Raw genomic sequence first — 13,881 nt, 5'->3', positions numbered from 1 at the left:
GTGGGGAGAGGTCAGCAGTGCCTGGTGTCACCCATCCCCTGGCGCCACCTCGCCCCTGGCACCTGGCCAAAGCCATGGTGGGCTCCCTGCCTGCCCAGCTCCGAGCCCAGCCGGTTCCACTCCCTCACCGTGTCACCGGGTCGGCTCTGGGACCGTGTCCCCGCCGTGCCGGGGTCTCTGTGGTCCCCTAGGGCACAGCCAGCCCCTCGGCCCAGCCACCCCCGGCAAACCCCCGATGGCAGCTGGTGGGCTCAGCACGGGCCGCCCACCGACCCCCAGCCCAGCCCCCCGACACCCCGACATCCCGACCCGCTCCACCTTAACCCACTGCCCCTCCGGCCCCTCATTTGCCACGGATTCCAGCAGCATGACTTCTTTCAGCATCATTTCATGGCCGGAGGGCTGTGAATCCTCCTCTCCCCGCCTGCCTCCCCCTCCCCTTCCCCCCTTCCCCTCTTTCTTCCCACCATCCCAATTTACAATCCCTCATTTCCATTCCGCTCCACCCTCTGGCCGGGGACTTTGTTCCCGGCCTGTATCATCCCATCCCAATTGTTCCGTGTTTATTTCAAACATTTTGGCGGGCTGTCACTGGATGGAAACTTAATTAATGGTGTGGTCTGTAGTGGTGGCACAATAGCGGCGGGAAGGGAGGGGGTGGAAAGCAATCCCCGGGTTTGGAGGGGGGGGAAATTCGGGGTTCGGATGTGCTCGACCCCCGTGTCAGGCCCGGTGCCACGTGCCTGGGCTCCCCCGTTCAGAAAATGTCTCCGTGGGGACGCTGCTGGTGATGGGGGCAGGCTATAAGGAGGTTGAAGGGAGGTGTAAATTTTGGGGTACACAGTTCTAGGGGTGTAAAGCAGGGGGGTCCAGTGTGGGATGTGCCTGTAGCCTGGGGTGTGTATAGGGTGGGGTGTGCATAATTTGGGGTGTATGGAGCCTGGGGTGCAGGACTCGGGGTGCAGGGACCCCCAGTGTGTGTAACTCAGATCTGGGGGGTGTGGGACTCTTGGGGTGCACAGTTCTGGGGTGGGGGTAAACCAGGGGGGCTGTAGTGTGGGGTGTGCATAGCCTGGGTTGCCTGTAGCCTGGGGTGTGTATGGGCTGGGTTGTGCAAGGGTTGGGGTGTGCACAATTTGGGGTGTATGGAGCCTGGGGTGCAGGACTCAGGGTGCAGGGACCCGTGGTGTGTGAAACTCAGGACTGGGGGGTGTGGGACTCTGGGGGTGCACAGTTCTGGGGTGGGGGTGTGTAAACCAGGGGGGCTGTGGTGTGGAGTGTGCACAGTTTGGGGTGCACCCAGCCTGGGGTGCCCCACATGTGCGTGCCTTGGGGTGCCCATGGCCGTGGGGGTGAAGGTCCTGGCCTGGAGCGTGTGCAGGTGTTGGGGCGCACAGTTCTGGGCAGATGCATAACCCAGAGAGCTGCACTCTGGGGTGTTCATAGCCCGGGCTATGCCTGTGCCTGGCTGTGCACAGCTGGGGTGTCTATAGACAGAGCTGGAGTGTGAAAAATTGGGGTGTACCTAGCCTGGGGTGTCTATAGCCAGGGTGTGCACAGTTGGGGTGTGCACAGTTTGGGGTGCGTGCACTGTTGGGGTGTTCACAGTTTGGGGTGTTCACACTTAGGGTGTGCACAGTTTGGGACATGCACAGTTTGAGATGTGCATAGTTTAGGATGTGCACAGTGTGGGGTGGGCACAGTTTGGGTGTGCATAGTTTGGGATGTGCACATTTGGGGTGCACACAGTTTGGGTGCACACAGTTTGGATGTGCACAGTTTGGGGTGTGCACAGTTGGGATGTGCACAGTTGGGGTGTTTGCAGTTTGGGATGTGCACAATTTGGAATGTGCAGGGTTTGGGGGTGCACAATTGGGGTGTGCACGTTTGGGATGTGCACAGTTTGAGGTGCAGAGTTTGGGATGTGCACAGTTTGAGGTGCAGAGTTTGGGATGTGCACAGTTTGGGGTGTGCACAGTTTGGGGTGTGCACAATTGCGGCGTGCATGTTTTGGGGCGTGTACAGTTTGGGATGTTCACAGTTTGGATGTTCACAGTTTGGGGCTCACAGTTTGGGCTGTGCACAGTTTGGGGTGTTCCCAGCCCGGCGTGCCGTAGCCATGGCTGTCACAGCCTTGGCCCTACAGAATACAGGGTGCGCCCCCGGGTGCGGATCTGACCCTGGGGTACCTCAGCCCTTCTCCAGGTCCTGTCCCCTGCCTCAGCCGTGTCCCCTCCCGGTGTCCCCGATGCGGACAAGCCCGGGGGGCTCCGGGGATGCCGCTGCCGTGGATGCCGGTGCCCCCGGCCGTGGGGAGGGGGCCTCGGGGGCGGCTCCCGTGCCCGCCCCTGCGCCGCCATTGGCGGAAAGTTCGGGGCGCGACGCGGGGTGGCGGCCGCGCTCCCCCGTCCGTCCCCGCGGCCCCGGCCCCGGTGCGGGCAGCGCTGCGGGCAGGGCCGGGCCGGGCCGGGCCGCCCGGGGCCCCGCGAGCGCGGCCATGTGGGCGCTGCGGGCGCTGTGCCTGGCCGGGCTGGGGGCGGCCATCGGCGGCGGGGCCGCGGATCAGTGCAGCTGGAGGGGCAGGTAGGCACCGGGAACACCGGGAATACCGGCACCGGGAACCCCGCACCGGGAACACCGCACCGGGAACCGGCACCGGGAGCAGCGGCCCCGGGGCGGGCGGGGGTGGCACACGCGGGTCCCGGATCAGGCAGATTCATGGGGGATGGGGATTCTGCTCTCCCCGCCCCCCCATCTCCATCTCAGGGCTGAACCCCTCCCGCATCCGTGCGGAGGGTACGGGTGGGATGCTGGGAATCCGCGCCTGCCTCAGTTTCCTCAGCCCTGGGTGAGGCTCCCCCCCGCTTTGAGGGATGCTGGTCCCCCTGCGGGGCTCCGCGCCTCTCCGGGACCCCCTTCCCTGAGCCCCCCACCCGTGGAACCCATCCTTGCGGCCGGCGGGACCCCCGGCAGGGCCCTGAGCATCGCCCGAAGGCGCCGGACTCGGAACAAAGAGCCGGGGCCCGCCAGAGGGGCTGCCCCACGCGGGGGGCCTGGGGGGACACGGGGGCCACGCAGCCACCAGCGCCCTGTCAGGGACAAAGCAGCCCCGAGTGTCCCCGCTGTCCCCACGCCGGCCTCCAGGCCTGTCCCCCCCCGTGCCGCGGGAAAGAAGCGGCTCCAGGCATCGTGTGCGAGAGTGGGACCCCGCATCCCCTGGGGATCCCAAAGTGGGAACAGGGGACCCCGAGTTGCGGCCACTCCGGGGGTGGTTTGGGAGCCCACACTGCGTGTGAAGGGGGCTGTTCTGCTGTGCTCCCCCCCTTAGCTCCCTCCAAAAGGTGCTGGGGGAACACAGGCACCCCAAAATGATGCGGTTGAACCCCAAGCCCAAGTCATCGAGGGTTTGGTGCTGTTCCTGCCTCTGTGGAGGGGCTGCTTGGGAGTGCGGGGGCACACGGGCTGGGGGTCCCTGTCACTGGGGGTCCCTGTCACTGACGCGGTGCCGTGCCCACAGCGGGCTGTCACAGGAGGCTGGCAGCGTGGAGCAGCTGTCCCTGCACTGTGCCGAGGGCTCGCTGGAGTGGCTGTACCCCACGGGGGCCCTCCGCCTCCGCCTGGCCCCCCGCCTGCCGCCCACCAGCGCCGCCGTCAAGGGCCGGAGCCCCCCGCGCGTCACCGCCTGCATCAAACCCAGCGCGACCTTCCGGGGGGCTCAGCTCTACCTGGAGAGGGAGGGGGGCCTGGAGCTGCTGCTGCCGGAGGCGCCCCGGCCCCACGCCCGCTGCTTCAGCTGGCTGCCCCACGAGAGGGTGGCGCTGTTCCTGCAGGCCACCCCGCAGCCCGACATCAGCCGCCGCATCGCCGCCTTCCGCTACGAGCTGCGGGGGGACTGGCTGGCCCGGCCCGCGCTGCCCTCCGCCAGCCTCGGCAGCGAAGGTGAGCCCGAGCCCTGCCTCAGTTTCCCTGGTCCTGCAGGGTGCCCGCGGGTGGGGAGGGGCTGGGTCGGGTGTTGTGTCACCTGGGGGTGACAGGCTGTGCTTGGCCCTGCAGGTGCGTGCCGGCCGTGCAATGACACCGAGATACTGATGGCCATTTGCACTAGTGACTTTGGTGAGTGCCACCCTGGGGAGGGGACGGGGGATGGACCTGAAAGGGGCACTGGGACAGATGGGATGGGATGGGATGGGATGGGATGGGATGGGATGGGATGGGATGGGATGGGATGGGATGGGATGGGATGGGATGTGCAGAGCACTGCTAGGGATGGGGATGGAGCTGGGAATAGGGATAGGAATGGGGATGGGGATAGAAATGGGGATGGGAATGGGAGTGGAGACACAGATGGGAATGGGAATGGGGATAGGAATGAGAATGGGAACCGGGTTGGAGATCAAGATGGAAATGGAGATGGAGATGGGGATTGGGATGGAGATGGGGATGGGAACAGGGATGGGAAGGGGAGGAGAAAGGGAATGGGAATGGGGATGGGAAAGGGAATGGGAATGGGGATGGGAACAGGGTTGGAGATCAAGATGGAAATGGAGATGGGGATGGGAACAGGAATGGGAATGGGAACAGGGTTGGAGATGGAGATGGAGATGAAGATGGGGACTGGGATGGAGATGGGGATGGGAACAGGAGTGGGAATGGAATTGGAATGAAAATGGGGATGGGAGTAGAAATGGGAACAGGGCTGGAGATCAGGATGGAAATGGAGATGGAGATGAAGATGGGCACTGGGATGGAGATGGGGATGGGAATGGGAACAAGACAAGAATTGAGACAGGGATAAGGATGGGAATGAGAATGCAGGTGGGTACAGGGACTGCGATGGGGATGAGGATGTGAATGTGCACGGGGACAATGATGGAGATGGGGATGGAGACAGGGATGGGGACAAGGCTGGGGATGTGGATGGCAGTGGGGACAGGGCCAGGGCCATGCTGACACCCTCCCACCTTCCCCCTGCAGTCATCCGCGGCAGCATCCGGAGCGTGTCCAACGACGCCGAGCTGCAGGAATCCATCATCGGGGTGAGCGCCACGCGCATCCACCGGCAGAAATTCCCACTGTTTCAGGCGGGCGGACGGGCGGGCCGGCCCGTGGGCAGCATCCGCACCCCCCTGCGCTGCGGGGTCCGGCCGGGCCCCGGCTCCTTCCTCTTCACGGGCTGGCTGCACTTCGGGGAGGCCTGGCTGAGCTGCGCTCCGCGCTACCGGGACTTCCAGCGCATCTACCGGGGCGCCCAGCGCACGCACCAGAACCCCTGCGAGTTCCCCGTGGACTGAGCGGCTCCGGGAGCGCCGGGGGAGCCGGCCCTGCCTCACCGAGAGCATGCCGGGGACACGGGGACGGTGCCCGGAGGGAGCGTGGCACACGGAGCTGGGCAGGGGCAGCACCCGCCGGCGGGCTGGGGGGTTTGGGGAAATCCTGCTGGAAGGGAAGGGATTTGCCCAGGGTGCCCAGGGAGCTGCCAGGGTGAGGGGTGCAGCAGAATGGGGAGCGGGGTGCTGCATGCTCAGGGGGTGCTGTGGGCACAGTGGGTCTGGCCAGACCCCGGCAGGGCTCGGGGCGGGTGGCCGTGGTGGCCGGTCCAGGGACACGGAAGGCACAGAAGGGAGTGGAAGGGCCAGGAGATGGATCTGTAAGGTTGGGGGTGGAAGGGGGAGCAGGCAGCGGTGAGCCTGGCCCTGGCACGGGCAGGAGCTGCGGGGCAGATGCCGAGGAAGAGGAGAGAAGCTGAAGGGAGTGAAGGGAACAGTGAGGTGGGAGGAAGGCTGGTGGGGGAGCAGAGGTGTCCTTGGCACGGTCAGGGCAGGACCAAAGCACTGACATAGGAAGGTGCCACGGGAACAGGGAGAGGTGACAGTGCCACCGTCCCTGGCAGCCCTGGGTGAGCAGGGCAGGCCGTGCCAGCCGTGGGGAACTTTGGACCTAGGGGTGGGGGGCATCGTATGTGCACTAAAGTTATAACGATACCAAATTTGTGACTTCTTTTTTATAAACTAAGCTGTATTTGTAGCGTGTGGCTCCTGTTTTTAGCAAGCTGAGCAGGATGTTCAGTGTGTGCCACCTGCTCTCCTCTGTGCCAGCTCCAGCTGTGACCCTGGGGCTGGAAACAGCCCTGATACCTGGACATCTCTCTGTATGGAGAGATTTATTGCAGTTTGCACATTCTGCACCCCAGCGATCCCCAGAACTTTGGGGTCCCTCTCCCTGGGTATTCCTGGTGTGGGGACCAGGGGCGGGTGGCTCTGTGCTGGGTGGGTGACCCTGCTGGAGGAGCCACTGTCAGCGCCGATTCTCGTCAGAGCCAGCGGCCACAAGGCCTCTTTGTGCCTCATTGTGCCTCATTGTGCCCGATTGAGCCGCGGCAGCATCCCAGCCCTGCCCTGCCCTGCCCGCCCTGCCGGCCCCGGCCCCGCTCCCCTGGGAATGCCGAGGGGGACGGGACAGCGGGGCAGGGCTGGGACGTGGGAATCCTGCACAGGGATGGGGAACAGAACCCCCGGGCAGGGAAGGGACACGGAATCCCCAGCCAGCAAACCTCAGCTGGGGATGGGGCACAGGAGCCTCCCAGACAGGGATGGGACAGGGGGCAGCCAGATGGGAATGGAGCACTGGAATACCCCCCTCGATATGGGATATGGGGCACCTAGGTGGGAATGGGGGAATGGAACCCTCCTAGACATGGGAATGGGACCCCCAGATGGGAATGGGGCACTGGAACTCCCCTAGACAAGGGACATGGAGCACCCAGATGGGAATGGGACACTGGAATCCCCCTAGATATGGGACATGGGAATGGGGCACTGAAACCCTCCTAGACATGGTACATGGGGCACCCAGTTGGGAATGGGGCACTGGAACCTCCCTAGACATGGGACATGGGAATGGGGCACAGCACCCCCAGCCAGGGACCTTTCCTCCCCATCACTGATGCCACAGGGCTCAGCACTGAAATCTCAGCCCCTGAGTCCCCCCAAACCCATCGAGCCCCCCAAACCTCTCAAGCAAAGCTCCTGCCATGCCTGCTTGTAATTAAAACCTTTCCAATTTTGTTTCAATAACACCTTTTCAAATATCACCAGCCAGGATGAGCTGCTGCTGAGTGTTCGGTGCCTCTGCTGACCACAATGTGCTTTTCCTTGCCAAAAAAAGTTTCCAAAGAATGCTGTGGGCTTTGGAGCATAATTAAATATAAATATCTATATGTGTGTGTGTATAGAATGATCTGGCTGTGATAAGATCCTGGTGGGTTTGATACACAACACATGTTTTCCCTTGAGGAGAGTTTGCTGCTTGCTTTATGCTTTACTGCCAATTTTATACTTGGATATTTTCATTTTATCCTTTTTACTGCCCCATTTTGGGGCCAGGCCGGGCTCTGAGGGCTGGACCTGGCCCTGGGGAGGCTGGAGCTCCACGCTGGGCACTGCAGGATGCCAGATCCGAGCAGGAGCCAAGAGAGGCAGGGGGAAGGAGGAAGGAGTGGGAAACCCAGCGGAGGAGGAAAAATGAAGCTGGAAAAGCAATAAATGAGGTGCAGAGGGAATTGTGCTGCCCACGGCATCCTCTCTATGCGCGGGGGTAAATCACGGCTGCTCCGACCCCGCATTCCTCCCGGCTCAATGCCGGCGTTTAACGCGAGAGGCATCCGGCGCTTTTCTGCCCGCCAGCAAAACCTCTTGTTTTTCTTCCCATCTGTTTATTTGGCCGGAGAAGCTCGGTGTGCCGCTGCGGAAAGGGCTGGGACTGCACTCCTTTGCTGGCACGGAGGTTTCTGGGCTGGTTTTGGTGTCCTCTGGCCCCTGTCAGGTTGGGTCGCTTCCCGCGGCTGTCAGCGCTCAGCGCTGGGCCCCGAGCAGGGCACTGAGGCTTCCTGTGGGAGCATCGCAGGGATAACCGTGCCTCAGTTTCCCCTCTGTGGGCTGGGGTAACAGCCCTTCCCTGGGGCTCTGGGAATCCCACAGCTCTGGGATCTCCATCCCAGCATTTCCCCGAAAGCAGAGCCCGGCCCTGGCCCAGCCAAAATTCCTGCCCGGCCTCTTGGCACGGACCTAGGCCGTGAAGGGTGAAAACACAATGAGAGAAACTCCATGCCGGGGAATATTTCCTCCACAGGATGGAAAGTGTGGTAGGAGGCAGCAGGGCCAGGGGAACGGGGTGGGGACAGTGAGTGGAGCTGGGGGGCTCAGGAGGGGCTCGGAGAAGGGTGACCATGGAGAGGGGTGACCATGGTGAGGGGTGACCACAGTGAGGGGTGACCTCGGTGAGGGGTGACCATGGTGAGAGGTGAGCACAGTGAGGGGTGACCATGGTGAGGGGTGACCACGGTGAGGGGTGACCATGGTGAGAGGTGAGCACAGTGAGGGGTGACCTTGGTGAGGGGTGACCACGGTGAGGGGTGACCACAGTGAGGGGTGACCTCGGTGAGGAGTGACCACAATGAGGGGTGAGCACGGTGAGGGGTGACCACGGTGAGGGGTGACCAGAGTGAGGGGTGACTACAGAGAGGGGTGAGCACAGTGAGGGGTGAGCACAGAGAGGGGTGAGCACGGTGAGGGGTGACTACAGTGAGGGTGAGGGGTGAGCACAGTGAGGGGTGACCATGGAGAGGGTTGAGCACGGTGAGGGGTGTAACAGCCCCTGGCAGGACAGGGCAGGGTGGCCCCATGGTGCCCACCATGGAGACAATCCAGATCTGCTCCAAAAGCCCCCCACTGACCAGCCTGCCCCACACGGGGTGGGATTTGGGGCAGCCTTGGACAGCAGCGCCCCACAGCAGCTCCCTGTGTGCCCAGGGACGTGCCTGGCGCTCCTCATTCCGTGGCATCAGCCCCATTGAGGACCCACAGCCCAGCTCCAGAACCTTCTGGGGGCCGTGCAGCCCCTCGGTCACGCCGTGGGTGGGCGTTCACACGGGATGGCAAACCCCGAGCGGTGGCACTGCCGCTGTCCCCGTCCCTGTCCCCATCCCTGTCACACAAAGGCAGCCGCCGTTTCCCGCCATTTCCCCCTCCAGCCCCTCTCCCCCCTCTCCTGCTCCCTTCGCCCTCCTCCTCCTCCTCCTCCTCCTCCCCGGCTGCCGGATGAAAGCCCGAACGTGTGAATCGCAAAGGGAGCCACAAAGGCTGTTCAGCCCCCCTGCGGCCCCCGGCACCGAGTGGGGACCCCCGGGACCGCTCAGCCCCCCCTGCGACCCCCAGCACCGAGCGGGGAACCCCGGGACCCCCGGGCAGCCTGCCCACCCTGCCGGCAGCACCCCGGGGCTCAGGGGCGGCTCTGAGACCAGGGGATCCCCAATAAGATCAGGATGATGTTCCTGGGGTTCAGGGATCCCCAACAGGGTCAGGGTGATGTTCCTGGGGTTCAGGGGTCCCCAGAAGGGTCAGGATGATGTCCCCGGGGTTCAGGGATCCCCAATAGGGTCAGGATAATGTCCCCGGGGTTCAGGGATCCCCAATAGGGTCAAGATGATGTCCCTGCGGCTCAGGGATCCCCAATAGGGTCAGGATGATGTCCCTGGGGCTCAGCGATGCCCAGAAGCGTCAGGGCGATGTCCCCGGGATTCAGGGATCCCCAACAGGGTCAGGATGATGTCCCTGGGGTTCAGGGATGCCCAGTAGGGTCAGGATGAGATCCCAGGGTTTGAGGGTGTCCCATAGGGTTGGATGATGCCCCTGGGACCAGGGGGAGCCCCATAAACTCAGGATAAACCCCCTGGGGCTCAGGGATACCCCATAAGGTCAGGACGATGCCTCTGGAGTTTAAAACTCAGGATGAAGCCCAGAGGGGTCCAGGATGCCCCAGAGGGTCAGGATGAGCCCCGTGGGGCCGGAGGAAGCTCCACCCCACAGCCCTGGGGACCGATAACCCTGAGCACACCCCCCCATTGCTGCACCCCAAATCCCGGCATCAGCCCTGCCTCCAGCCCCATCCTGTGACCCGGACAGAGCCAGGGAGGGATGCGGGGGCTGGAGGCGACCCCGGCCCGCAGCGGGGCCCCCTCGGCCCCTCACCCCCGTGCGGCTGCCGACAGCTGCAGGGAAGCGGCGTTCCCAGCACAGAGCCGCACATTCCTGGCGCTCGGGGCTGCTCTGCAGCCGCCGCGGCCCCGCCGGGGGAGGCTGCCCTGGGAAGAGGAGGATTAAAAACTCCTTGGCTGCAGTGACACATCGCAGCCGGTGCCCTCGCACGGCCACCTGCTCGTCCCGGCGCTCCGAGATGCTGCGGGCACCGCGAAAGGGCAGGAGGGACCGGGCACCCCTGCTCAATGCCAGGGACAGGAGGGACCGGGCACCCCTGCTCAATGCCAGGGACAGGACAGGAGGGACCGGGCACCCCTGCTCAATGCCAGGGATAGGGCAGGAGGGACCGGGCACCCCTGCTCAATGCCAGGGACAGGACAGGAGGGACCGGGCACCCCTGCTCAATGCCAGGGACAGGACAGGAGGGACCGGGCACCCCCTGCTCAATGCCAGGGACAGGAGGGACCGGGCACCCCTGCTCAATGCCAGGGCATGAGGGACCGGGCACCCCCTGCTCAGTGCCAGGGACAGGAGGGACAGTGAAAAATGCGTGTATTTTATGATTGGCTTTTCGCAAATATTCAAATGAATATTATATGTGTTGTGTTAGAAAGTAATGCTGTATTAATTCTCTTAAGTACTGTGCTAAATATTGTTTTAGATTATAAAAATTGTTAAAATAGAAACTGCTATGTAGGATATTTTTTTTTTAAAGAAAGGACTTGCAGCGAAATAGCAGCCACAGGACATCTGAATCTTTCAGAGAAAAAGAATTTATTGCTCTCTTATCAGAAGAAATGAACTTCTTCCCACCTCGAAGGCACTGTCAGGATTCAGAGGAAGAAGTTGAGGATGACCAGACAGAATCCTGTGTTTGAATGGAATTTATGCATCATGTATGAAGTGTATGAATATGCAACTGGTTATTGCTTTTAAGGGTTAATCCTAATCGTGCTGCCCAGAAAAGGTACCCAGACGTCTGTCACTCTTTGTATTTGTTGTGTCATATTGTCCTAATTCAAATTGTCCAAATTATTATTACTGTAATTGCATTACTATCTTTATAACCATTTTATTACTATTAAACTTTTAAAATTTTAAAAACGAGGGATTGGCGTTTTTCACCCCCTGCTCAATGCCAGGGACAGGGCAGGAGGGCTCAGCCCTGCCCGGGTATTTCCTCCTGAGTTCATTCACTCTGCAGCAACGCTCGGGCGGCTCCAGGAGCGGCTCATCCCCCACGGACCATCATCCTCCTCCTCCTCCTCCTCCTCAGCCCCCCGGCTCCCCGGCTCCGATTTCCCGGGATTTTCTGCTTTAAGCAGCTCCACCTGCCAGCAAGAAAGAGCAGAAAGCGGAAAATCGGGGTGATCCCCGTGAGCCCCGATTTGGCCACGCCGTCCCTTTGGGGGGTTGGGGAGGGAGCAGCTCTGGGATGTGTTTTGGGGGCGGCTTCAGTTCCCCCAGTGCTGCTCTGGGGCCGTGATTAATGGGGTCTGGCTGCTGTTGGTGCCCCAAGATGTGTGTGGGGGGATAGAACCCGTGTGTGGGTGTGTGTGCATCCTCATCCCGCTCCATTCCCACAAACCAGGGGGAGGTGGGAGCAGGAACGCTCCTGCCCTGGGCAGCTCCTCAAAGAGGGGATCTGCAGCACTGAGGAGTGGGGATCCCACTCCCCAATTCTGCTTCCCTGCACCCCAAAGCCATTCTCAGGATGGGGCTGGGGGCTCTCCTCCCCTGGGAACAGCCTCACAGACACCGAGGCACATTGTGAGGTTGGGGGTCCTGTGGCAAGGACATGGGGGCCATCTCAGGGGACACCCCAATATGGGGCTGGAAGGGGACCCCCAGCACAACCCACTGTCACAGACATCTTTTATGAAAAATCCTTTCCTTTGGACTTTTCCTCCTGGGAAGCTGAGAGGCCTCAGAACAAAATGCAAACATTGATTATCTGCTGCTGTGGAATGCAACAGGTGCATCTGTGATTGGTCTCATGTGGTTGTTTCTGATTAATGGCCAATCACAGTCAGCTGCCTCAGACAGAGAGTCCAAGCCACAAACCTTTGTTATCATTCCTTTTCTATTCTTAGCTAGCCTTCTGAAGAAATCCTTTCTTCTATTATTTTAGTATAGTTTTAATATAATATATATCATAAAATAATAAATCAAGCCTTCTGAAACATGGAGTCAGATCCTCATCTCTTCCCTCGTCCTGGGACTCCTGTGAACACCGTCACACCCCACAACTGCTGACCCACAGGCTGAGGAGAGAACAGTTCTGCAGTTTTCCTAAAGCATTCTGATTTTATGGATTCCCACAGAGGTGACAGCAGGGACATCCCCGGTGACATGTGGCTGTCCTGGCAGGGGGCTGTGGCCCTTTGTGCCCTGCTGGACGGTGTTGTTCTGTGTTTGGGCTGCTTGGGGGGGTCACTAATTGGGGCTGGGCAGGGGATGTGGGGCCTGGGGCCCCCCTCCCAATGCCTGGAATTTTCCCACATCGCTGCTGCCTTGCAGCCAGAAAGGCCCAGGGGGAGACTGCACAGCCCTACAGCCCCCAACAACCACAAACAGCCCACAACAGCCCCACACGGGTGTGCAGAGCCCCTCAACAACCCCCCACACAGCTGTGCACAGCTGGTCACAACTGCACCCCACCATGCACACCCCACACAGGACTGTGCACCAACGCATAACCACACACAGACCCATGCACAGCTGAGCAGGAGTGCCAACACTCGTGCAGGGCATGCACACCTGCACACGGCTGGGCACAGCTGCACAGGGCAATGCACACCCAGCCATGCAGAGGCAGTTGTGCACAGCTGGGCACCATGCACACAGCCCTGCTCACCCATGCACACCAAGGCAGCTGTAACAGTCCTGCAAGACCGTGCTCAGCTGCGCTAACCTGTGCACAAGCACACACACAGCCGCTCACAGCCCTGCACAACACCACCCACAGCTTCACACAGCTGTGTTCGTCTGTGCATGGCTGTGCAGCCATGAGAACCCTTCAGACGAGTGTGCACAGCCCTGCACAGCCACACAGAGCTGTGTGTCACAGCACAGGCACACAGAGCCATGCACAACTGTACCTGGCTGTGCACAGCAGCACACAGCGTGCTCAGCCACACACAGCTGCACACACACAGCTGGAATCACTCACAGCCCCACACAACTGCACGTCTGTGCAAACATCCACACAAACTGTGCACAACACACAGAGCTGTTCCCAGCACACACACATGTGCCCATCGTGCATAGCATACAGGAGCACACCCTGCACACAACAGCCATGCACAGCCTGCACAAACACACAGACACACACAGCAGTGCACAGCCATTCACCACTCACAGCTCCACACAAACGTGGGCACAACAACCGTGCAGAACTGCCCTGGAGCAAAACCAGCTCTGAACAAACACAAACACACACACACACAAACACACACACACAGAGTTACACTCACTCACACACACACACAGAGCTGTTATCACACACACACAGCTGTTATCACACATACACACTCACACAGTTATCGCACACACACACACACACACACACACGTTATCTCACACACACTGAGCTGATGTCACACACACACACACACACACACACACACACACACACACAGCTGTTACCATACTCTCTCTCTCTCACACTCACACACCCACACACACACCCACCCACCCACCCACCCACACACACACACACACACACACACACACACACACACACACTCTCACACCCCTGTGCACACCCGCACACTCCATGCCCGGCTGTGTCCCTCCCGCAGCCCCGGGGCGGGGGCAGCGCGGATTCCCCGGGACCGTGTCCCTC

At 61.1% G+C, this 13,881-nt stretch overlaps 1 protein-coding gene across 1 annotated transcript; it reads left to right on the top strand.

Moving 5' to 3' along the window:
• The first annotated feature begins 2,497 nt into the window (after positions 1-2,497).
• Positions 2,498-5,291, top strand: METRN (meteorin, glial cell differentiation regulator). The gene is made up of 4 exons (XM_058816129.1): positions 2,498-2,583; positions 3,518-3,939; positions 4,054-4,113; positions 4,975-5,291. Exons 1-4 carry the CDS (start codon positions 2,498-2,500, stop codon positions 5,289-5,291), a joined length of 885 nt encoding a protein of 294 aa, XP_058672112.1.
• Positions 5,292-13,881: the final 8,590 nt, after the last annotated feature.

Source organism: Ammospiza caudacuta, chromosome 17 (assembly GCF_027887145.1).
Source record: "Ammospiza caudacuta isolate bAmmCau1 chromosome 17, bAmmCau1.pri, whole genome shotgun sequence".
NCBI lineage: Eukaryota > Metazoa > Chordata > Aves > Passeriformes > Passerellidae > Ammospiza > Ammospiza caudacuta.
Note: the sequence above shows the minus strand (reverse complement) of the source record. Positions and strands in the feature narration are given on the sequence as shown.

Coding starts and splice junctions, on each gene's coding strand:
- METRN (XM_058816129.1), top strand. CDS start 2,498: ATGTGGGCGCTGCGGGCGCTGTGCCTGGCCGGGCTGGGGGCGGCCATC. Junction 3,940..4,053: donor CGCCAGCCTCGGCAGCGAAG/GTGAGCCCGAGC, acceptor TTGGCCCTGCAG/GTGCGTGCCGGCCGTGCAAT. Junction 4,114..4,974: donor CATTTGCACTAGTGACTTTG/GTGAGTGCCACC, acceptor TTCCCCCTGCAG/TCATCCGCGGCAGCATCCGG.